Source organism: Salvelinus namaycush, chromosome 27 (assembly GCF_016432855.1).
Source record: "Salvelinus namaycush isolate Seneca chromosome 27, SaNama_1.0, whole genome shotgun sequence".
In the NCBI taxonomy this organism is placed as follows: Eukaryota; Metazoa; Chordata; class Actinopteri; order Salmoniformes; family Salmonidae; genus Salvelinus; species Salvelinus namaycush.
The window spans coordinates 6,064,763-6,089,271 of record NC_052333.1 but is presented as its reverse complement, the minus strand read 5'-3'; the positions used below and the strand labels follow the sequence as shown (position 1 = coordinate 6,089,271).

Genomic DNA, 24,509 nt, shown 5'->3' with positions numbered 1-24,509 from the left:
CCCCCTTCTCTCTCTCCATCCCTCCCTCCCCATGCTCTCTTTCCATCCATCCCTCCCTCCCCCGTCACTCTCTCATCCCTCCCTCCCCCTTCTCTCTCTCTCCATCCCTCCCTCCCACTTCTCTCTCTCTCCATCCCTCCCTCCCCCTTCTCGCTCCCTCCACCCCTCCCTCCCTATTCGCTCTCTCTCCCTCCCTCCCCCTTCTATCTCATCCCTCCCTCCCCCTTTTCTCTCCCATCCCTCCCTCCCCCTTTTCTCTCCCATCCCTCCCTCCCCCTTCTCTCTCCATACCCCCCCCTTCTCTCGCCATCCCTCCCTCCCCCACTAGCAGCCAGAACAGAAACATCAGCTTTCATTACTCAGGTTCAGTTAGGCTATTAGATGACATGGTAACTCCCTGCTCCACTCTCCTCTGTCAACAAAAGGGGAAATATGTGAAAAACACCAGGATGTTTGTGCCTCCAAAACCTTTTCTCCCCACTCGTCTGGTTTAGAATCTCTGGACTAATATCCTAGCCGATTTTTCATTTATTTTGTAAATGTTTTATTCTTTCCTCCTGAGCCTCTTTACTGAGTGGGAACTTCAACTCCCCAAACTCCCCTCAATAGCCCTTAAACCACACACCCCTTCCCTCGTGTTGTCTACGTCAGCAGGGGTCAAACTGGAGACCCCATAGCCCCAGGTGATTATTACGGCTTCAACTTACCACACACACACACACACCTCTCTATCTGCCTATTGAAGCCCTGTCTCTGTCTAAAGGAATTATTGATGAACTTGAGAAGAACCCCTCTAGTCTTTGCCTATGCCACTGGGATATTGAGAGAATCTAAGAACAGAACTGAATCAAATAAACTGTGTGGAGGAATGGCCTACGGCGGGATTGGAATGGGCTGGATCAAAAACATTTAGAGTACATCCCTGACACAAAAGCATTACTTTAATGCTATCCTCTACCTCCGCGGTATTCAAGAGAAGTTTTTATAAAAGTGAGAGGGATATTTCACCCCTGGAGACCAACACAGGTGTGCCTTTCAACTAGTTTAGAGAAGTTTTCCAAAAACTTAATTTTCCTGTTTTTCTGTGATAGTTCCACACTATGAGGTCGAAATAACACTAAAATGTTTGTGTAAGGTCTGTTTGAAGCATGTTCAGTTGGGTTAACAACTATTGGCCCACATCATGACGTCACAATGTGATCCTATTATAATAGACCAATGACTGTTCATCTGGGTAAGGGGGTGGGCTCTAGACCATCTTATCAGCCAATCAGGGCTGTTTATGTAAATATCTTAATGCCCACACGCTCAGACTGAGCATTTCAAGGGCCAAATATATATATAAAAAAATATTTTTTTGTTATTTTAAGTAAATAAAACACATCAGTTATTTATTAGACATAAAGAGAGGATTAAAACAATTTTAATACAAAGATTGTATGGGGGCTTTAATAGCGCAACAACACTGATAACAATATTAGTCATCCATGCTATAAAAATAGAGAAAAAATGTTTGGTGAACACAACCCAAAATGCACAGCAGCTAGCTAACTCCATCTCTGTCCTCACACCATTATCATCATTATCATCATCCTCATTATCATCATCATCTCCATCTCTGTCCTCACATCATCCTCATTATCATCATCATCATCCTCATTATCATCTCCATCTCCGTCCTCACATAATCATCATCCTCATTATCATCATCATCTCCATCTCTGTCCTCACATAATCATCATCCTCATTATCATCATCATCATCATCCTCATGATCATCATCATCTCCATCTCTGTCCTCACATCATTATCATCATCATCATCATCTCCATCTCTGTCCTCACATCATCATCCTCATTATCATCATCATCTCCATCTCTGTCCTCCCATCATCATTACTGTGACCTGACCATGGTCTTAGGTCAGCAGCAATAATGGGCCGTGTTTGAACAATACTGGGCTTTACACCCCCCCCACACACACAAACACATTACAAGCATGCAATGTTCTGTTGGTCGGGGTTAATTGTTAAACACAAGTGAGAGATACGGAGACAGAGAGAGACACAGAGACACAGAGAGAGAGAGAGAGAGAGAGAGAGAGAGAGAGAGAGAGAGAGAGAGAGAGAGAGAGAGAGAGAGAGAGAGAGAGAGAGAGCACAAACTGCTACTTAATTAGCACAGACACCAGATCAAGCCATAACAGGTCAATGGCCTGGTCTGTGCCATGGCTAGCCACCAGCCGCCTCTGCATCGCTACTACTGACGGAAGCTGGGAGCTGAGTGTCACGGTGTGTGATCTCCATACCTCAGGGAGATGTTGAGGCTTCACGGTGGCTTGTTTAGCGGTGTGTGTGTGTCTGGGTATATGTATGTTTGCACACACCTGTGTGTGTTTGTGTGTGTGTCTGTATATGTTTGTTTGCACACACCTGTGTGTGTGTGTGTGTGTGTGTGTGTGTGTGTGTGTGTGTGTGTGTGTGTGTGTGTGTGTGTGTATGTGTGTGTGTGTGTGTGTATGTATGTGTGCATGCGTGTGCGTGTGTGTGTGAGTGCGTACGTGGGTGGGTGGGTGGGTGTGAGTGTGGCAGAGCAGAGTCTCGTTAAGACAGGGGGAAGCTGGGAGTCAGGACTCTCTATCTGTTACTTTACATAGAGAGCCTGCGGGCTATGAGTGCCATGAGAAGAGAAAGGAGAAGGCCACACTTTATACACAGTGGTAACAGCATAGGGGCTTTAGGTTGCACTGACTGACATGTGTGAGAATTCAATAGAATAGAATACTCTTCAATGGACTACTCCAGAGGATTTGCCATTGTGGTTGAAAAGAAAGTGCAGTGGACAGACAGACAAATACATTTCTCTCTGTCTTCCTGTTAAGGTTACTACAAGCTTAACTCCATTGATCTATGTGCGTGCACAAGGGTGGAGTTTGGTTTTTGGAGTAGCGCCGGTCCCACTCCCACCCACAAGGTGGCGTTAGAAACATTTTTAGTTTTTGTCTTTTAATTTTGTGAAAGCAAGGAAGAGTTGCCTTCCCTTGCTTGTAGTAGCTAGCTGGCAGCTTGGCTAGCTGGCTTTAGCCTGAACATAGCAAGCTTGCGTTTTTAGCTTCCCACATCACAATGTGAAATAATCATATTTGAAAAAATAAAAAAAATAGGACCTGGCCAATATTGTTCTACTTGCCGGTGTAAACTGCAACATTATCCCAGTTTAATATGCTGCTTGTGTATTTATTCACATCAGCAAAAAAAATACATCATCATGTTTTGGTCACAGATAAAAAATCACTTGGCTAGCTAGTTGGCTACAGTAGGTTCTACCATTTCACAATCGCCTGGAATCACTAGTTATTACTTCTAAACAAAATACCTTTTTGGGTGCAATCTTGTTGTTCGGGTTACTGTTTGAACAGTCGCCAAGATTATATTTGGTTATCAATGCAAAATAGGCTACTTTGATGAATAGCCTATATAGCCTATTCAGACAAAGGAACCAAGCAACATCACTGCCCCCACGGCTGCGGCAGGAATGATACGGATTGTCTACATTTTCCAGGTAGTAAAAAAGTATGTAAAAATGCTAGAGCGTATCACAAGGAGCCGCCCTTTTGTGACGAAAAAACGCCATTGCAATGCTCCGAATCGTGCGTCTGTGTAGAGGTTGTAGTAAGCTTTACACATCCAACAGGCCACCAGAGTTTAATTGTCATTGTGGTTCAGCTCGTCAAAGAAGAAAGGCAACTGGGATAAATTATCCAGATTAGTGATAAAAGTATTGATGTCATAGTGATACAGTTATAATTTATGGCAATGAATGATGTAATTGGACTTGCAATCATGTAAGTATTAATTGTGGTGTTGATGTGGCTTTTGAGAAGAAAAAAACGATAAACGCTTTTTCACCAATTAAAATCCCTCCTCTTCACTCTCATGACGTATCTCCCCCAAATAAAATCTGTCATCTATAACTAACGTTGAGACACAGAGCAACCCATGTCACGGGATTAAAAGCTGAGAATATGAAGGGAATTTGAGAAAGGAGAGTATTCAACTTTGTGAGGCTGAGTTCTTATGCTTTCAAAAAATCCTTCCTTTACTTTGCCTTGCCCCGTGTAAAAAGTCTGGGCGATCGATGACTCATAAACTAAGTCACGGTAACTCAAATAATATTGTCGATCAATGCTAGAAACCTCAGAGCCCTTCTGAGTCCCTTTAAGCCTGAGCTGTCACGAAAAATGATTATTCAACATTTCCTTAAGGTTATGGTCTAATCTCCACCCCCACCCTGATCCTTTCACACACTGCGTCGACACGCCTTAGATAATGACTTCACCACGCTGCACAACCTTGCCACACCCGAGCCTGGCGTCTGCCAACACAGCCAGGGCTGCTAATGTCTCCCCAATCCAGAACTATCCAGAAAGACAACAAAGAAAAAGAGAAATGCCAAAGACAGCCAAGATAGATTAACAGAGACTGAAAAACACACAAAAGCACATTATTCATATCCACACAGTCCAGTTCTGGTGTTGAGAGACAAAATGTGCTTCTTTTATTATATCAGACAATGATGCATTCTGGATGGAGAGCTCGCAGGAAGTGCTGTGGTCCCCACGGGTAGCAAACAGTTTCTCAATGTTCTGTGTCATTGAGGTTGATTGAAACATGGGTGAAGCACAGCAGATGGGAGCAGGAAATGATGCCAGAGCTTTGTGGGATAACCCGCCGCCACATCCTCCCTCTGTCCAGTCCAGCTCAAAGTAAACACACCAGAAGTTGAGTGGATGAAAATGCTGCTACAAACTCACTCCATTCATTCAAATCACTATTTAACCAACAATCCATCTATTGTTGTGACTACTTGGACCAACCATTTCGTATTGAAACCAAACCATATGATTTGAATGAAAAGTATTTGAATAAACATGAAAAGGTGAATGTAAGAAGCGCTCACCATTTTAAATAGGCTACATGTCATATTAAACAGCATATAAACACTCTAAATAGGTCAGGAGACAGACTGAGTCTAAGAAGGCTATATGATTTCAATTATTTCAAGGCTATAGCCTACAAAGAAACACATTGTGAGTGTGACACACTAGGCTGGTAGGCAGTCAGGGACATTAGGCCCTCAGAATTTAAACAACATTTCTTTGTATTAAATCATTATAGTCTATAAATTGTGCATACAGGCTGTGACTTAGCCTACTTAAAATTAAATACAAATTAAATAAAAAAATTACTTATTAGTGCCTTTGAATTCATTTTTAGAAACACGAGTTTGTCCAGTCTGTGGCTTCAGGCTCATGCGATGGTGTCTGGAGAGCCGGCCAGCAGCGGGGAATATCCTCTCCACACTTGCAGAGCCACTGGGGATGCTAAACACCCTTTAGGCCACTCTTGCCAGGCTGGGCAGAGATGCATAGTTGTTTTTACATTTTTCTATAGGTAGGTCTAAAGTTTTTAAGGCAAAATAACCCAATCAAATCGGAAAGCTCCTTGAACGTTGGAAAATGCCAGGCCTATTGGGCCAAAAACAATTATGGCCTATTGTATAGATAATAGAACAAAAATGTATGAAACGTTTAAGAGATCTGATTTTTGTTTATAAATACTTTGGTACAATGACACACTTAATTAGCTACCCACCTCATTCCTTTCTTTTAGCATGTGCATGTAGTAAGTACACCATCATGCTTTGGGGATATGTGTCTTTTCAGATTCCACAATGATTCTTTAGTTGTGGATAATACATCACTGCACTCCCTCTCTTGGTCCTCATCTTTGTAAGTCACCTTGATTTAGCAGCTGTGTGTTTTATCAGTTTCTTTATGAAAATATTTAGCGAACTCCATGACAGTAGCTAAAGCAAGGGGCTATAGCAGCACACAAGTAGACTACAGATGCATGCTGGGCCGGGCATGCCCTGAGCTCGTGAAGTGAGCGCTACTGGAACACTACTGGAGCAAAATTGGAGCGGGCGAGATGGCTGAAGCTCCAGCCTTTGTGAATCTCGCTCTGCGCTCCAGTCAAATTGGGTACGTTCCGCTCCTCGCTTCGCTCCAGTTCCTCTCACATACTCTGGCTAGCACACTTCGAGAAGACATAAAATATACAGAACATGTCCACACTGAAATATATACAATTGCCTGACCTTGGGGAGAAGATATTTCAAACGGAACCCAATTCTAGTTCAATGTCAGATGGCTGTGCTGGTGAAGGCTTTGCATGAAATGTCATAAAAGGCCCCTTTGTGAGGCACTTGTCTTCTAATAATGGTGAATTCTAAGGCAGTCTGTTCTCTCCACACCTTTAGGACTACAGACAAGCCCCAAAAATAGCCTGAGACACCAGTTTTATCTCTGACTTTAAACACCGTTTTCTTGATACTTAAAAACTCATTAAAGTGACTGAATGGGGCCAGTTGGCATTTTGTGGCAAATATCCCGATTCTGAAGCGTCTGAGTTAGCAGTAAATCTCCAGGAGGTGTGTACTGTATCAACACAGAACACATATGCACACACACACACGCGCACGCAAACACACGCACACACACGCACGCCAGATACCGCTGCTAATCTGTGTGATCTCCTCTCTCACAGTCTGTGAGTTGAAGGATGATGACTCAACGTTTTCTCAAGTCTGCAAGTCATTGTGAAGGAGGAGTCCTTAAAGATGGCCGCTGTGTTGTTAACTATGTGCTGATGTCCGCTGATTGACAGCCTGGGAGTCAAATGCCGATGTGAAATCCACAAAGCGGGCTGTCCATAAGGAGCCAAAGACCCGTCGGCATCACCAGAACGGATGGACATTATTCTAAAGCCAAACGAAACTGCGAGACATTCAATACAAAATGGCTGTGTGTGTGTGTGTGTGTGTGTGTGTGTGTGTGTGTGTGTGTGTGTGTGTGTGTGTGTGTGTGTGTGTGTGTGTGTGTGTGTGTGTGTGTGAGAGAGATTGTTGTGTCTGCAAGTCTCAGGGTGGCTGGAAACAATATCTCAATTAGACCGGTCAGAGCTCAGAGAGAGAGAGAGGGTGAACTAACCAGAGGCGGTTCTTCCTGCTGTTCTGCTGGCTCAGTCTTACCTCATTAGGGCTGAGCAGAGGACAGTGTACAGGGAGACAAAAGTCAGCTTTGGGAGATTGATAAACATGATGGGAGACTAGAGCGAGACATTAGGGATGTGACGGATGAGAACATAATAGAGGATCTCTGGTATGGCACAACTCTGAGTTCCACCATTCATCATTCGGGGGGTGGCTTCAAAATGGCCGCCACCTTGGTCCTCTCTCTGCACTGCAGGGACCTCCAGCAGAGCACATCAGCAGAACGTAGGCCATTAAAACACAGGACAATGTAGTCCAAAACAGGATGTTTTTTCATGAATAGAGATGGGTAGTGGATTGAAGAAACAAGACAGGAGAGAGGGTGAAGAAGGGGAGAGTGGAGAGTTGTCTTACCCGTAAGAGTGACTGGGACTCCTCCTTGGCCTTGCCATCGGTGGGTGAGGAGTACTGCTGCGCCAGATGCCCAGGTTTGTCGGCCCCACCGGGAGTCTGTCCTGGAAGGAAGGCCTTGGTGTCGATCCCCCCCAGACTGAAGACCAGGCCTGGGGAGTCCCTGAGCACCACCGAACCCCCCTTCTGCTGCTGGTGGTGGTGCTCCTGGGAGGCAGCCACGGCGTTGAGTAGACTCAGGGCGCCCTGGGGGAACTGGGCCGGACTACCCCTCAGGATGTCCCCGGCCCGCTCCTTAGGCACCCACACAAGGCCTGCTGCGTGGGCTTGGACCTGGGCCTCTCTGGCCTCCATCCAGCCCTTGGACCCCTGGGCCTCCTTCTCGTCCAGGGCCTCGCTCTTCACCCCTTCGGCCCTGGGCCCTGCCTCGGTGGCGCGGCTCTCTGGGGGAACCAGACTGTAGAGCTTGAGGTCGCCCTTGCTCTCCTCCTTGATGCTGAGGGTGGAGGGTGTTGTGGCGGAGCAGCCGTTGATGGTGACGAAGGAAGCGGAGGGATGGGAGGAGGAGGTCTCTTTGCAGTGGGCCGTGTTGAAGTGATCCAGCAGTGACAAGGTGTCGGAGGCGGTGAAGCTGCAGTGTCGGCACCGACAACAGCCGTGGACTCTTCTACAGGGAGCAGACAATCGAAGGGTTAATAAAAGAGGGACAGTCTTAACAAAGAGAAAGCATGCATCGACAGGCAGAGGGAAAGAGTGGGAGACAACATCATCGGGAAATGAATACCGGCTTAGTCAACACCGTATGAATTATTCTGTTTTATATATACTCAGGGTTTTTCCGCTTTATTTAATAATAAAAATAATACTTTTAAAAACTTTTATAGCGTTATTCATTACATAAAGAATCTCAAAGTGCTTTATTGATCCCAGCGAGTTACCACCACTCCACAGCTCTGCACAACATGACTGTAAGTATACAGACCTAATCAACTAAAGATATTGTAAAAGGCTCAGCTAAAGCTACAATACAGGGTCCTTCCACCTCGAAAAGCACAAGAACAAGGATTTTGACACAAACCACCCCAACAACAAGTATACAGTATCAGTTCTGTGTCTGACAAGTAGTGCGGCGCTGCGGCTCTGAGTATTGTTTCTTCATCCTATGTAATGTATTCCCAGCGAATTTGGTCATGTTTTTTCTTTTCTTCCGCTGTTCAGAGAAATTAGTCATTGAAGTTGTTACGTTTAGGTCCTGTCTGACATTCTGATATTACCAGGTTCTGACCACTAGGTGGTGCTGTTCCGTTTTTGTTTTTTACGTTAAATGGATAGTTAATATGGATAGTCGCTGGAGACCCCGGGCCGGGGACCGTCGCTGGAAGCTCCGGACTGGAGATCGCCGTTGGAGGTTCCGGACTGTGGCCCGTCGTTGGAGGTTCCGGACTGTGGCCCGTCGTTGGAGGTTCCGGACTGTGAAACGTCGCCGGAAACTCTGGACTGGGTACTGTCGCCGGAAGCTCTGGACTATGGAAGCGCACTGGAAGCCTGATGCATGGTGCCGGAACTGGTGGTACCGGGCTGAGGGCACGCACCTCAGGGCGAGTGCGGGGAAGAGGCACAGGCCGTACTGGACTGTGGAAGCGCACTGGAGACCTGATGCGTGGTGCCGGAACTGGTGGTACCGGGCTGAGGACACGCACCTCAGGGCGAGTGCGGGGAAGAGGCACAGGCCGTACTGGACTGTGTAAGCGCACTGGAGGCCTGGTGGGTGGTGTCGGCACTGGTGGTACCGGGCTGGGGACACGCACCTCAGGGCGAGTGCGGGGAGGAGGCACAGGATACACTGGGCCGTGGAGACGCATTGGAGATCTGGAACGTAGAGCTGGCTGAATGCGTCCTGGCTGGATGCCCATTCTAGCCCGGCAAAGGCAAGGAGCTGGAATAGAGCGCACTGGGCTATGAATGCGAACTGGAGACACCGTGCGCATTTCTGCATAACACGGTGCCTGACCAGTCACACGCTCCCCACGGTAAGCACGAGGAGTTGGCTCATGTCTCCAACTTGACTCAGCCAATCTCCTCGTGTTCCCCCCCCTGCCTCTCGTGCTTGCCTTGTTTGTATTTCTCCTCATAATATCGCCGTTCCACTGTTGCTGCCTATATTTCTTCTGTCGGACGGCGATACTCCCCCGCCTGCGTCCAGGGTCCTGCTCCAACCAGTATCTCCTCCCAGGTCCATTTCTCCATAAAACGCTGCTCCTCCTTTTCACGCTGCTTGGTCCTTTTGTGGTGGGTTCTTCTGTCACGGGCATCAAAAGGAGGAGACCAAGGTGCAGCGTGGTATGCGTACATTCTTCTTTATTAAGAATGAACACTGAACAAAACTAACAAAATAACAAAACGAACCGTGAAGCTATACAAATGAGTGCTGACAGGCAACTATACATAAACAAGAACCCACAAATACCCAAGGGAAAATGGCTAACTAAATATGGTCCCCAATCAGAGACAACGATAAACAGCTGCCTCTGATTGGGAACCATATCAGGCCACCATAGACATATATATACCTAGACCTACAAAAATCCCTAGCTATACAAAAACCCTAGACAGGACAAAACTAGCATACCCACCCTAGTCACACCCTGACCTAACCAAAATAATAAAGAAAACATAGATAACTAAGGTCAGGGCGTGACACCTCATTTCTTACTCAATATCAGAACAAAGTTTGGTCCAAATCAGATTTTGGATACTATATCTTTTGAATATTATATGAATCAAATAAATTAAAATGGCCAATTTGGATTCAGTCAATTAGCTTAATTTCTCAGAGATCAAATTATACTTCAACAAAATAACGTTCCAGGAATGCTAATCTTGTCTGTTTCTAACTACATAGATGATTTCAGAACAATCTGAGATGGTGGGTGTCATGGCTTGCTGAAATTACATGTAGACCTCAGTGTTTTTTCTTATGATCCCATGGCTAACACTGTTTGGAGAAAAAGCAAGCTTCATAGAGGAAGCAGAATAGTTCCCACTTCCTGATGATACTCTGATAAAAAATCTATGAAGTTGTTTTTTCAATCAAAATGTTATGAGTTCAATCAATACTATTATTTAAATTGAATGAATCTCACTGTCTCACGCCATCTCACATGCATTCTCCAACCTCCAATCATCATATATCAAATTGACCAATCATTACGATAAACATGAAAACTTCAGCTAAATAAGCAGTTGGGTTTTCCACAGAAAGACAATGAATCATCACAGCAGAAACACACTGCTTTCATTTCCTGTTGATGTAGCCACGTCACCATAGACACCCAACGTATGCATTGGTGCCCAAATAAATAAACACAACTGCATTGCCCACTCCTGTTTATTTTACCAGCATCAACAAGAGAGCTTGGAGTGTGGCCATTCATCCATAGCCTCAACTCTTCAGACTTACACACACACATGACTACTATGAATAACTACATTGTTGAATAGAGAACTTCTCTATGACTCTAATCTGATTATGAGGCAACAAAAAAAACATTTAGAATTTCTTCCTCCCACCTAACACCAACTGAAACACAAACAAAACAAACAAAAACAACAACTTAGAAACAAATTACCGTCATGGTTTTGGGATACAGGAAATTAAATCTAAAGGAATGAATTTGTGCTGTTGCATTCTAGGATTTCCCACTGACAAATTATTACACCGTACAATACTGATTGTTTTATACCAAATAAAAATGTTGGTGTGTCATGCTCAGGGTTTCCGGTAATTGTCGGCTTTTGGCTGATAAAAAAATAAAATAGAAAAGCCTAAAAATAGAATTGGCACCGGGAAAAGAAGAAAGAAATTCCCAATGTGAAAACTTAGGACACTAAAGAGGCCGTTCTACTGACTCTGAAAAACACCAAAAGAAAGATGCCCAGGGTCCCTGTGAACGTGCCTTAGGCATGCTGCAAGGAGGCATGAGGACAGCAGATTTGGCCAGGGCAATACATTTCAATGTCCGTACTGTGAGACGCCTAAATCAGCGCTACAGGGAGACAGGATGGACAGCTGATCGTTCTCGTAACAACACCTGCACAGGATTGGTACATCCGAACATCACACCTGCAGGACAGGTACAAGTTGGCACCAACAACTGCCCAAGTTACACCAGGAACGCACAATCCCTCCATCAGTGCTCAGACTGTCCGCAATAGGCTGAGAGAGGCTGACTGAGGGCTTGTAGGCCTGTTGTAAGGCAGGTCCTCACCAGACATCACCGGCAACAACATCGCCTATGGGCACAAACCCACCGTCGCTGGACCAGACAGGACTGGGAAAAAGTGCTCTTCACTGACGAGTTGCGGTTTTGTCTCACCAGGGGTGATGGTCGGATTCGTGTTTATCATCAAAGGAATGAGCGTTACACCGAGGCCTGTACTCTGGAGCGGGATTGATTTGGAGGTGGAGGGTCCGTCATGGTCTGGGGCGGTGTGTCATAGCATCATCGGACTGAGCATGTTGTCATTGCAAGCAATTTTAACGCTGTGCGTTACAGGGAAGACATCCTTCTCCCTCATGTGGTACCCTTCCTGCAGGCTCATCCTGACATGACCCTCCAGCATGACAATGCCACCAGCCAAACTGCTCATTCTGTGCGTGATTTCCCGCAAGACAGGAATGTCAAGTGTTCTGCCATGGCCAGCGAAGAGCCCGGATCTCAATCCCATTGAGCACGTCTGGGACCTGTTGGATCGGAGGGTGAGACTAGGGCCATTCCCCTCAGAAATATCTGGGAACTTACAGGTGCCTTGGTGGAAGAGTGGGGTAACATCTCACAGCAAGAACTGGCAAATCTGGTGCAGTCCATGAGGAGGAGATGCACTGCAGTACTTAATGCAGCTGGTCACCAGATACTGACTGTTACTTTTGATTTTGATCCCCCTTTGTTCAGGGACACATAATTACATTTATGTTGGTCACATGTCTGTGGAACTTGTTCAGTTCATGTCTCAGTTGTTGAATCTTAAGTTCATACAAACATTTACACATGTTAAGTTTGCTGAAAATAAAGGCAGTTGACAGTGAGAGAATGTTTTTGTCTTTTTGCTGAGTTTATACTTAATTGTCTGAAACCTCAACATGTTGCTTCATATTGTAAGGCATGTCTTACCTTTCTCCAAAGTAGCCTAGCCAAAATCAGACCATATCAGTGGAGGCAATTATTTGATATCAACTTTCATGTATTGTCCAGTAGCCAAAGGAACAAGTGCAGTCATATTAACAACCCATGTAGTTGCTGCATATTAGTTCTCCCCTTTTTCAATTTGTTTACGGAAATGTTCATCTCTGTCACGTGAAACTGCTCACATGTGTAGTGTGCTTTTGACAATGGTGTTTTCCCACTAATTGCATAATGAACATTCACGCGTAGCTTCCTGCTTTGTGTACGTTGCTGCACTTATAATGTGAAGAAATAATAGTTTATCAACATTATAAAGTTAAACGTTCTGATCTGTTACATCAGACTCATTGCTTTTTAATGTTTTTTTTATGTAGCCTAGGACTACTGGTTGTATGAACTTGGGATCTATTGTCCCACAACTGTCCCAGAGTCTGCTTGGAATGGGCTTTTTCTTTCTCCACAAGCTGACCAATAGAATAGGTCAACTTTTCTTCTATGAGGGATAGTAGATTGACACAGGCTAGTCATTTTGCTGTTCATTACTTGTCCTGTTGGCTGAGAAAAAGTAAATGTGGTCAGTTATTCTAACACAGTGGTTCCCAACCAGGGGTACAATGGGGTTACTTAGTCTGTCCACAGGGAGTACTTCAGAAGACTCATGAGATCATAGACCTACTGGTAACATGCACATGAAGGGGTACTTCAGGGGTCCTCCGGACAGAGCAAAACTCAGTTGGTGGTACAGTAATTTAGAACTCAGTTGGTGGTACAGTAATTTAGAACTCAGTTGGTGGTACAGTACTTCAGAACTCAGTTGGTGGTACAGTACTTCAGAACTCAATTGGTGGTACAGTACTTCAGAACTCAGTTGGTGGTACAGTACTTCAGAACTCAGTTGGTGGTACAGTAACCCGAAAAAAGGTTGGGAACCACTGTACTAACATCAGAATTTGGAAAGAAGGACCGCACATCGTTAAATCCTCGACTTGCATGTTCTGTTAACAGGAATTACCGTAAACTACATGTGATTTCTGTCATTCTGAGCACCATGGGTGGAAACCCTGATCAGGTTACACACACAATGCATATGGGTCCGGTAAATTTCTCAAATGTTCGGTAAATTAAAATGCTGCCGGTCAAATGTCCAGCGCCACATTTTCCTAACGGAAACCCTGGTGTGTGTGTGTGTGTGTGTGTGTGTGTGTTTAGTCTCTGCAGGCTTCTCTGATTATCTGAACTGTTTACATCTCAAAAGACTGCTGCACCAGGCCAAAGAGGCCAGCCTCTAATGAACGTTCTGAACATCTGTGGTTTTTCAAGGCAGTGCAACCAACAACATGCACCCGACTCCCAACATGTATGAGCATAGACACTCACTACCATACACGATAATGCATCAAATCTAGCAGGTACTCTCACGCACATACACAAAATGAGATACAGAGACACACAGAGAAACACACCCCAGCGCTCATTTCATCACTCCCTTTGAACACACTCAGCCAAAGCACCTATTCTTGGGGCTAGCATAACGCAGTTTTTTTCAACATAAAACAACTTTTCCTCCAAGCGCAGAAAACAAACGGCATACAATATCAATGACAGCTTCATGAGAATAAACGGACAAGTGTGCAACCTGAGACACAGTGGGTTTAATTAGAGGTGAGTTATGGTGAGAAATAAAGACTGAGCTTCCTCTACGGCCAGTACTCCCAGACACAAACACATTCACTTATTATGACCCTTTAAAACCCTTTCTCTCTCCTCTCTCTCTCTTCTCTCTCTCTCTCTCTCTCTCTCTCTCCTCTCTCTCTCTCCCCTCTCTCCCGCTCTCTCTTTGTCTCTCTATCTCCCCCTCTCTCTCTCTATCCCTCCTCTCTCTCTCCCCCCTCTCTCTATCTCCCTCTCTCTCTCTTTCACTCTCGTCTCTCCCTCTGTCTCTCTGTCTCCAACTCTCTCTGTCCCTCTGTCTCTCTTTCTCTCTCTCTCTCTCTCTTTCACTCTCCTCTTTCCCTCTCTCTCTCGCTCTCCTCTCTCTCTTTCTCTCGTTACCTCTCTCTTTCCTCTCTCCTTCTCGTTCTCCTCTCTCTCTTTCTCTCTCTCTTTCCCTCTCTCTTTCCTCTCTCCTTCTCGCTCTCCTCTCTCTAACTCCCTCTCTCTCCTTCTCAATTTTCAATTTGTTCCTATCCACCCAGTAAGGCCAGCAGGCTAATGTTCCTATCCACCCAGTAAGACCAGCAGGCTAATGTTCCTATCCACCCAGTAAGGACAGCAGGCTAATGTTCCTCTCCACCCAGTAAGGCCAGCAGGCTAATGTTCCTATCTACCCAGTAAGACCAGCAGGCTAATGTTCCTATCCACCCAGTAAGACCAGCAGGCTAATGTTCCTATAGACTCAGTAAGGCCAGCAGGCTAATGTTCCTATCTACCCAGTAAGGACAGCAGGCTAATGTTCCTATAGACTCAGTAAGACCAGCAGGCTAATGTTCCTATAGACTCAGTAAGGCCAGCAGGCTAATGTTCCTATCCACCCAGTAAGGCCAGCAGGCTAATGTTCCTATCCACCCAGTAAGACCAGCAGGCTAATGTTCCTATCCACCCAGTAAGACCAGCAGGCTAATGTTCCTATCCACCCAGTAAGGCCAGCAGGCTAATGTTCCTATCCACTCAGTAAGACCAGCAGGCTAATGTTCCTATCCACCCAGTAAGGCCAGCAGGCTAATGTTCCTATAGACTCAGTAAGACCAGCAGGCTAATGTTCCTATCCACCCAGTAAGGCCAGCAGGCTAATGTTCCTATCCACCCAGTAAGACCACCAGGCTAATGTTCCTATAGACTCAGTAAGGCCAGCAGGCTAATGTTCCTATCCACTCAGTAAGGCCAGCAGGCTAATGTTCCTATCCACCCAGTAAGGTCACCAGGCTAATGTTCCTATAGACTCAGTAAGGCCAGCAGGCTAATGTTCCTATCCACTCAGTAAGGTCAGCAGGCTAATGTTCCTATAGACCCAGTAAGGACAGCAGGCTAATGTTCCTATCCACCCAGTAAGGCCAGCAGGCTAATGTTCCTATAGACTCAGTAAGGTCAGCAGGCTAATGTTCCTATCCACCCAGTAAGACCAGCAGGCTAATGTTCCTATAGACTCAGTAAGGACAGCAGGCTAATGTTCCTATAGACTCAGTAAGGTCAGCAGGCTAATGTTCCTATAGACCCAGTAAGACCAGCAGGCTAATGTTCCTATAGACTCAGTAAGACCAGCAGGCTAATGTTCCTATCCACCCAGTAAGACCAGCAGGCTAATGTTCCTATCCACCCAGTAAGACCAGCAGTCTAATGTTCCTATCCACCCAGTAAGGCCAGCAGGCTAATGTTCCTATCCACTCAGTAAGGTCAGCAGGCTAATGTTCCTATCCACTCAGTAAGGACAGCAGGCTAATGTTCCTATCCACCCAGTAAGGCCAGCAGGCTAATGTTCCTATAGACTCAGTAAGACCAGCAGGCTAATGTTCCTATCCACCCAGTAAGGCCAGCAGGCTAATGTTCCTATAGACCCAGTACGGCCAGCAGGCTAATGTTCCTATCCACCCAGTAAGGCCAGCAGGCTAATGTTCCTATCCACCCAATAAGGCCAGCAGGCTAATGTTCCTATAGACCCAGTAAGGCCAGCAGGCTAATGTTACTATCCACCCAGTGAGGCCAGCAGGCTAATGTTCCTATAGACTCAGTAAGGCCAGCAGGCTAATGTTCCTATAGACCCAGTAAGACCAGCAGGCTAATGTTCCTATCCACCCAGTAAGGCCAGCAGGCTAATGTTCCTATAGACTCAGTAAGGCCAGCAGGCTAATGTTCCTATAGACTCAGTAAGACCAGCAGGCTAATGTTCCTATCCACTCAGTAAGGACAGCAGGCTAATGTTCCTATAGACTCAGTAAGGCCAGCAGGCTAATGTTCCTATAGACTCAGTAAGGCCAGCAGGCTAATGTTCCTATCAACTCAGTAAGACCAGCAGGCTAATGTTCCTATCCACTCAGTAAGGACAGCAGGCTAATGTTCCTATAGACTCAGTAAGGCCAGCAGGCTAATGTTCCTATCCACTCAGTAAGACCAGCAGGCTAATGTTCCTATCCACCCAGTAAGGCCAGCAGGCTAATGTTCCTATCCACCCAGTAAGGCCAGCAGGCTAATGTTCCTATAGACCCAGTAAGGACAGCAGGCTAATGTTCCTATCCACCCAGTAAGGCCAGCAGGCTAATGTTCCTATAGACTCAGTAAGGTCAGCAGGCTAATGTTCCTATTGACTCAGTAAGACCAGCAGGCTAATGTTCCTATCCACCCAGTAAGGACAGCAGGCTAATGTTCCTATCCACCCAGTAAGGACAGCAGGCTAATGTTCCTATCCACCCAGTAAGGCCAGCAGGCTAATGTTCCTATAGACCCAGTAAGGTCAGCAGGCTAATGTTCCTATCCACCCAGTAAGGCCAGCAGGCTAATGTTCCTATCCACCCAGTAAGGACAGCAGGCTAATGTTCCTATAGACCCAGTAAGGCCAGCAGGCTAATGTTCCTATCCACCCAGTAAGGCCAGCAGGCTAATGTTCCTATAGACTCAGTAAGGTCAGCAGGCTAATGTTCCTATTGACTCAGTAAGACCAGCAGGCTAATGTTCCTATCCACCCAGTAAGGACAGCAGGCTAATGTTCCTATCCACCCAGTAAGGACAGCAGGCTAATGTTCCTATCCACCCAGTAAGGCCAGCAGGCTAATGTTCCTATAGACTCAGTAAGGTCAGCAGGCTAATGTTCCTATCTACCCAGTAAGGCCAGCAGGCTAATGTTCCTATCTACCCAGTAAGGCCAGCAGGCTAATGTTCCTATAGACTCAGTAAGGTCAGCAGGCTAATGTTCCTATCTACCCAGTAAGGTCAGCAGGCTAATGTTCCTATCCACCCAGTAAGACCAGCAGGCTAATGTTCCTATCGACTCAGTAAGGCCAGCAGGCTAATGTTCCTATCCACCCAGTAAGACCAGCAGTCTAATGTTCCTATCCACCCAGTAAGACCAGCAGGCTAATGTTCCTATCCACTCAGTAAGGTCAGCAGGCTAATGTTCCTATAGACTCAGTAAGGCCAGCAGGCTAATGTTCCTATCCACCCAGTAAGACCAGCAGGCTAATGTTCCTATAGACTCAGTAAGGACAGCAGGCTAATGTTCCTATAGACTCAGTAAGGTCAGCAGGCTAATGTTCCTATAGACCCAGTAAGACCAGCAGGCTAATGTTCCTATAGACTCAGTAAGACCAGCAGGCTAATGTTCCTATCCACCCAGTAAGACCAGCAGGCTAATGTTCCTATCCACCCAGTAAGACCAGCAGTCTAATGTTCCTATCCACCCAGTAAGGCCAGCAGGCTAATGTTCCTATCCACTCAGTAAGGTCAGCAGGCTAATGTTCCTATCCACTCAGTAAGGACAGCAGGCTAATGTTCCTATCCACCCAGTAAGGCCAGCAGGCTAATGTTCCTATAGACTCAGTAAGACCAGCAGGCTAATGTTCCTATCCACCCAGTAAGGCCAGCAGGCTAACGTTCCTATAGACTCAGTAAGACCAGCAGGCTAATGTTCCTATCCACCCAGTAAGGCCAGCAGGCTAATGTTCCTATCGACTCAGTAAGGCCAGCAGGCTAATGTTCCTATCCACCCAGTAAGACCAGCAGTCTAATGTTCCTATCCACCCAGTAAGACCAGCAGGCTAATGTTCCTATCCACTCAGTAAGGTCAGCAGGCTAATGTTCCTATAGACTCAGTAAGGCCAGCAGGCTAATGTTCCTATCCACCCAGTAAGACCAGCAGTCTAATGTTCCTATCCACCCAGTAAGGCCAGCAGGCTAATGTTCCTATCTACCCAGTAAGGCCAGCAGGCTAATGTTCCTATCCACCCAGTAAGGTCAGCAGGCTAATGTTCCTATAGACTCAGTAAGACCAGCAGGCTAATGTTCCTATCCACCCAGTAAGGCCAGCAGGCTAATGTTCCTATAGACCCAGTACGGCCAGCAGGCTAATGTTCCTATCCACCCAGTAAGGCCAGCAGGCTAATGTTCCTATCCACCCAGTAAGGCCAGCAGGCTAATGTTCCTATAGACCCAGTAAGGCCAGCAGGCTAATGTTCCTATCCACCCAGTGAGGCCAGCAGGCTAATGTTCCTATAGACTCAGTAAGGCCAGCAGGCTAATGTTCCTATAGACCCAGTAAGACCAGCAGGCTAATGTTCCTATCCACCCAGTAAGGCCAGCAGGCTAATGTTCCTATAGACTCAGTAAGGCCAGCAGGCTAATGTTCCTATAGACTCAGTAAGACCAGCAGGCTAATGTTCCTATCCACTCAGTAAGGACAGCAGGCTAATGTTCCTATAGACTCAGTAAGGCCAGCAGGCTAATGTTCCTATAGACTCAGTAAGGCCAGCAGGCTAATGTTCCTATCAACTCAGTAAGACCAGCAGGCTAATGTTCCTATCCACCCAGTAAGGACAGCAGGCTAATGTTCCTATAGACTCAGTAAGGCCAGCAGGCTAATGTTCCTATCAACTCAGTAAGACCAGCAGGCTAATGTTCCTATCCACTCAGTAAGGACAGCAGGCTAATGTTCCTATAGACTCAGTAAGGCCAGCAGGCTAATGTTCCTATCCACTCAGTAAGACCAGCAGGCTAATGTTCCTATCCACCCAGTAAGGCCAGCAGGCTAATGTTCCTATAGACCCAGTAAGGACAGCAGGCTAATGTTCCTATCCACCCAGTAAGGCCAGCAGGCTAATGTTCCTATAGACTCAGTAAGGTCAGCAGGCTAATGTTCCTATCCACCCAGTAAGACCAGCAGGCTAATGTTCCTATAGACTCAGTAAGGACAGCAGGCTAATGTTCCTATAGACTCAGTAAGGTCAGCAGGCTAATGTTCCTATAGACCCAGTAAGACCAGCAGGCTAATGTTCCTATAGACTCAGTAAGACCAGCAGGCTAATGTTCCTATCCACTCAGTAAGGACAGCAGGCTAATGTTCCTATCCACCCAGTAAGGCCAGCAGGCTAATGTTCCTATAGACTCAGTAAGACCAGCAGGCTAATGTTCCTATCCACCCAGTAAGGCCAGCAGGCTAACGTTCCTATAGACTCAGTAAGACCAGCAGGCTAATGTTCCTATCCACCCAGTAAGGCCAGCAGGCTAATGTTCCTATAGACTCAGTAAGACCAGCAGGCTAATGTTCCTATCCACCCAGTACGGCCAGCAGGCTAATGTTCCTATCCACCCAGTAAGGCCAGCAGGCTAATGTTCCTATCCACCCAGTAAGGCCAGCAGGCTAATGTTCCTATAGACCCAGTAAGGCCAACAGGCTAATGTTACTATCCACCCAGTGAGGCCAGCAGGCTAATGTTCCTATAGACTCAGTAAGGCCAGCAGGCTAATGTTCCTATAGACCCAGTAAGACCAGCAGGCTAATGTTCCTATCCACCCAGTAAGGCCAGCAGGCTAATGTTCCTATAGACTCAGTAAGGCCAGCAGGCTAATGTTCCTATAGACTCAGTAAGACCAGCAGGCTAATGTTCCTATCCACTCAGTAAGGACAGCAGGCTAATGTTCCTATAGACTCAGTAAGGCCAGCAGGCTAATGTTCCTATAGACTCAGTAAGGCCAGCAGGCTAATGTTCCTATCAACTCAGTAAGGCCAGCAGGCTAATGTTCCTATCTACCCAGTAAGGCCAGCAGGCTAATGTTCCTATCCACCCAGTAAGGTCAGCAGGCTAATGTTCCTATAGACTCAGTAAGACCAGCAGGCTAATGTTCCTATCCACCCAGTAAGGCCAGCAGGCTAATGTTCCTATAGACCCAGTACGGCCAGCAGGCTAATGTTCCTATCCACCCAGTAAGGCCAGCAGGCTAATGTTCCTATCCACCCAGTAAGGCCAGCAGGCTAATGTTCCTATAGACCCAGTAAGGCCAGCAGGCTAATGTTCCTATCCACCCAGTGAGGCCAGCAGGCTAATGTTCCTATAGACTCAGTAAGGCCAGCAGGCTAATGTTCCTATAGACCCAGTAAGACCAGCAGGCTAATGTTCCTATCCACCCAGTAAGGCCAGCAGGCTAATGTTCCTATAGACTCAGTAAGGCCAGCAGGCTAATGTTCCTATAGACTCAGTAAGACCAGCAGGCTAATGTTCCTATCCACTCAGTAAGGACAGCAGGCTAATGTTCCTATAGACTCAGTAAGGCCAGCAGGCTAATGTTCCTATAGACTCAGTAAGGCCAGCAGGCTAATGTTCCTATCAACTCAGTAAGACCAGCAGGCTAATGTTCCTATCCACCCAGTAAGGACAGCAGGCTAATGTTCCTATAGACTCAGTAAGGCCAGCAGGCTAATGTTCCTATCAACTCAGTAAGACCAGCAGGCTAATGTTCCTATCCACTCAGTAAGGACAGCAGGCTAATGTGCCTATAGACTCAGTAAGGCCAGCAGGCTAATGTTCCTATCCACTCAGTAAGACCAGCAGGCTAATGTTCCTATCCACCCAGTAAGGCCAGCAGGCTAATGTTCCTATAGACCCAGTAAGGACAGCAGGCTAATGTTCCTATCCACCCAGTAAGGCCAGCAGGCTAATGTTCCTATAGACTCAGTAAGGTCAGCAGGCTAATGTTCCTATCCACCCAGTAAGACCAGCAGGCTAATGTTCCTATAGACTCAGTAAGGACAGCAGGCTAATGTTCCTATAGACTCAGTAAGGTCAGCAGGCTAATGTTCCTATAGACCCAGTAAGACCAGCAGGCTAATGTTCCTATAGACTCAGTAAGACCAGCAGGCTAATGTTCCTATCCACCCAGTAAGACCAGCAGGCTAATGTTCCTATCCACCCAGTAAGACCAGCAGTCTAATGTTCCTATCCACCCAGTAAGGCCAGCAGGCTAATGTTCCTATCCACTCAGTAAGGTCAGCAGGCTAATGTTCCTATCCACTCAGTAAGGACAGCAGGCTAATGTTCCTATCCACCCAGTAAGGCCAGCAGGCTAATGTTCCTATAGACTCAGTAAGACCAGCAGGCTAATGTTCCTATCCACCCAGTAAGGCCAGCAGGCTAACGTTCCTATAGACTCAGTAAGACCAGCAGGCTAATGTTCCTATCCACCCAGTAAGGCCAGCAGGCTAATGTTCCTATAGACTCAGTAAGACCAGCAGGCTAATGTTCCTATCCACCCAGTACGGCCAGCAGGCTAATGTTCCTATCCACCCAGTAAGGCCAGCAGGCTAATGTTCCTATCCACCCAGTAAGGCCAGCAGGCTAATGTTCCTATAGACCCAGTAAGGCCAACAGGCTAATGTTACTATCCACCCAGTGAGGCCAGCAGGCTAATGTTCCTATAGACTCAGTAAGGCCAGCAGGCTAATGTTCCTATAGACCCAGTAAGACCAGCAGGCTAATGTTCCTATCCACCCAGTAAGGCCAGCAGGCTAATGTTCCTATAGACTCAGTAAGGCCAGCAGGCTAATGTTCCTATAGACTCAGTAAGACCAGCAGGCTAATGTTCCTATCCACTCAGTAAGGACAGCAGGCTAATGTTCCTATAGACTCAGTAAGGCCAGCAGGCTAATGTTCCTATAGACTCAGTAAGGCCAGCAGGCTAATGTTCCTATCAACTCAGTAAGACCAGCAGGCTAATGTTCCTATCCACTCAGTAAGGACAGCAGGCTAATGTTCCTATAGACTCAGTAAGGCCAGCAGGCTAATGTTCCTATCCACCCAGTAAGGCCAGCAGGCTAATGTTCCTATAGACCCAGTAAGGACAGCAGGCTAATGTTCCTATCCACTCAGTAAGACCAGCAGGCTAATGTTCCTATAGACTCAGTAAGGTCAGCAGGCTAATGTTCCTATCCACCCAGTAAGACCAGCAGGCTAATGTTCCTATAGACTCAGTAAGGACAGCAGGCTAATGTTCCTATAGACTCAGTAAGGTCAGCAGGCTAATGTTCCTATAGACCCAGTAAGGCCAGCAGGCTAATGTTCCTATCCACCCAGTAAGGTCAGCAGGCTAATGTTCCTATCCACCCAGTAAGGCCAGCAGGCTAATGTTCCTATCCACCCAGTAAGGACAGCAGGCTAATGTTCCTATAGACCCAGTAAGGTCAGCAGGCTAATGTTCCTATAGACCCAGTAAGGCCAGCAGGCTAATGTTCCTATAGACTCAGTAAGGCCAGCAGGCTAATGTTCCTATCCACCCAGTAAGACCAGCAGGCTAATGTTCCTATAGACTCAGTAAGGTCAGCAGGCTAATGTTCCTATTGACTCAGTAAGACCAGCAGGCTAATGTTCCTATCTACCCAGTAAGGCCAGCAGGCTAATGTTCCTATCTACCCAGTAAGGCCAGCAGGCTAATGTTCCTATAGACTCAGTAAGGTCAGCAGGCTAATGTTCCTATCTACCCAGTAAGGTCAGCAGGCTAATGTTCCTATCTACCCAGTAAGGACAGCAGGCTAATGTTCCTATCTACCCAGTAAGACCAGCAGGCTAATGTTCCTATCCACCCAGTAAGACCAGCAGTCTAATGTTCCTATAGACTCAGTAAGGCCAGCAGGCTAATGTTCCTATCCACCCAGTAAGGACAGCAGGCTAATGTTCCTATCCACCCAGTAAGGCCAGCAGGCTAATGTTCCTATAGACTCAGTAAGGTCAGCAGGCTAATGTTCCTATTGACTCAGTAAGACCAGCAGGCTAATGTTCCTATCCACCCAGTAAGGCCAGCAGGCTAATGTTCCTATCTACCCAGTAAGTTCAGCAGGCTAATGTTCCTATCCACCCAGTAAGGTCAGCAGGCTAATGTTCCTATTGACTCAGTAAGACCAGCAGGCTAATGTTCCTATCCACCCAGTAAGGACAGCAGGCTAATGTTCCTATCCACCCAGTAAGACCAGCAGGCTAATGTTCCTATCCACCCAGTAAGACCAGCAGGCTAATGTTCCTATCGACTCAGTAAGGCCAGCAGGCTAATGTTCCTATCCACCCAGTAAGACCAGCAGTCTAATGTTCCTATCCACCCAGTAAGACCAGCAGGCTAATGTTCCTATCCACTCAGTAAGGTCAGCAGGCTAATGTTCCTATCCACTCAGTAAGGACAGCAGGCTAATGTTCCTATCCACCCAGTAAGACCAGCAGTCTAATGTTCCTATCCACCCAGTAAGACCAGCAGGCTAATGTTCCTATAGACTCAGTAAGGCCAGCAGGCTAATGTTCCTATAGACTCAGTAAGACCAGCAGGCTAATGTTCCTATCCACCCAGTAAGACCAGCAGTCTAATGTTCCTATCCACCCAGTAAGACCAGCAGGCTAATGTTCCTATAGACTCAGTAAGACCAGCAGGCTAATGTTCCTAATCCACCCAGTAAGACCAGCAGGCTAATGTTCCTATCCACCCAGTAAGACCAGCAGTCTAATGTTCCTATCCACCCAGTAAGACCAGCAGGCTAATGTTCCTATAGACTCAGTAAGGCCAGCAGGCTAATGTTCCTATCCACTCAGTAAGGCCAGCAGGCTAATGTTCCTATAGACTCAGTAAGGCCAGCAGGCTAATGTTCCTATAGACTCAGTAAGACCAGCAGGCTAATGTTCCTATCCACCCAGTAAGGCCAGCAGGCTAATGTTCCTATAGACCCAGTACGGCCAGCAGGCTAATGTTCCTATCCACCCAGTAAGGCCAGCAGGCTAATGTTCCTATAGACTCAGTAAGGCCAGCAGGCTAATGTTCCTATCCACTCAGTAAGGACAGCAGGCTAATGTTCCTATCCACCCAGTAAGACCAGCAGGCTAATGTTCCTATCCACCCAGTGAGGCCAGCAG

The 24,509-nt window shown here is 46.5% G+C and overlaps 1 protein-coding gene across 1 annotated transcript in view; it reads right to left on the bottom strand.

Annotated features, from left to right (window-relative positions):
• Positions 1 to 24,509, bottom strand: part of trps1 (trichorhinophalangeal syndrome I) — a 191,116-nt gene that overhangs the window by 151,456 nt on the left and 15,151 nt on the right. The window contains exon 5 of the mRNA XM_038965811.1: positions 7,466 to 8,129. Coding sequence (XP_038821739.1) covers positions 7,466 to 8,129 — 664 coding nt within the window. The remainder of the gene's footprint in view (positions 1 to 7,465; positions 8,130 to 24,509) is intronic.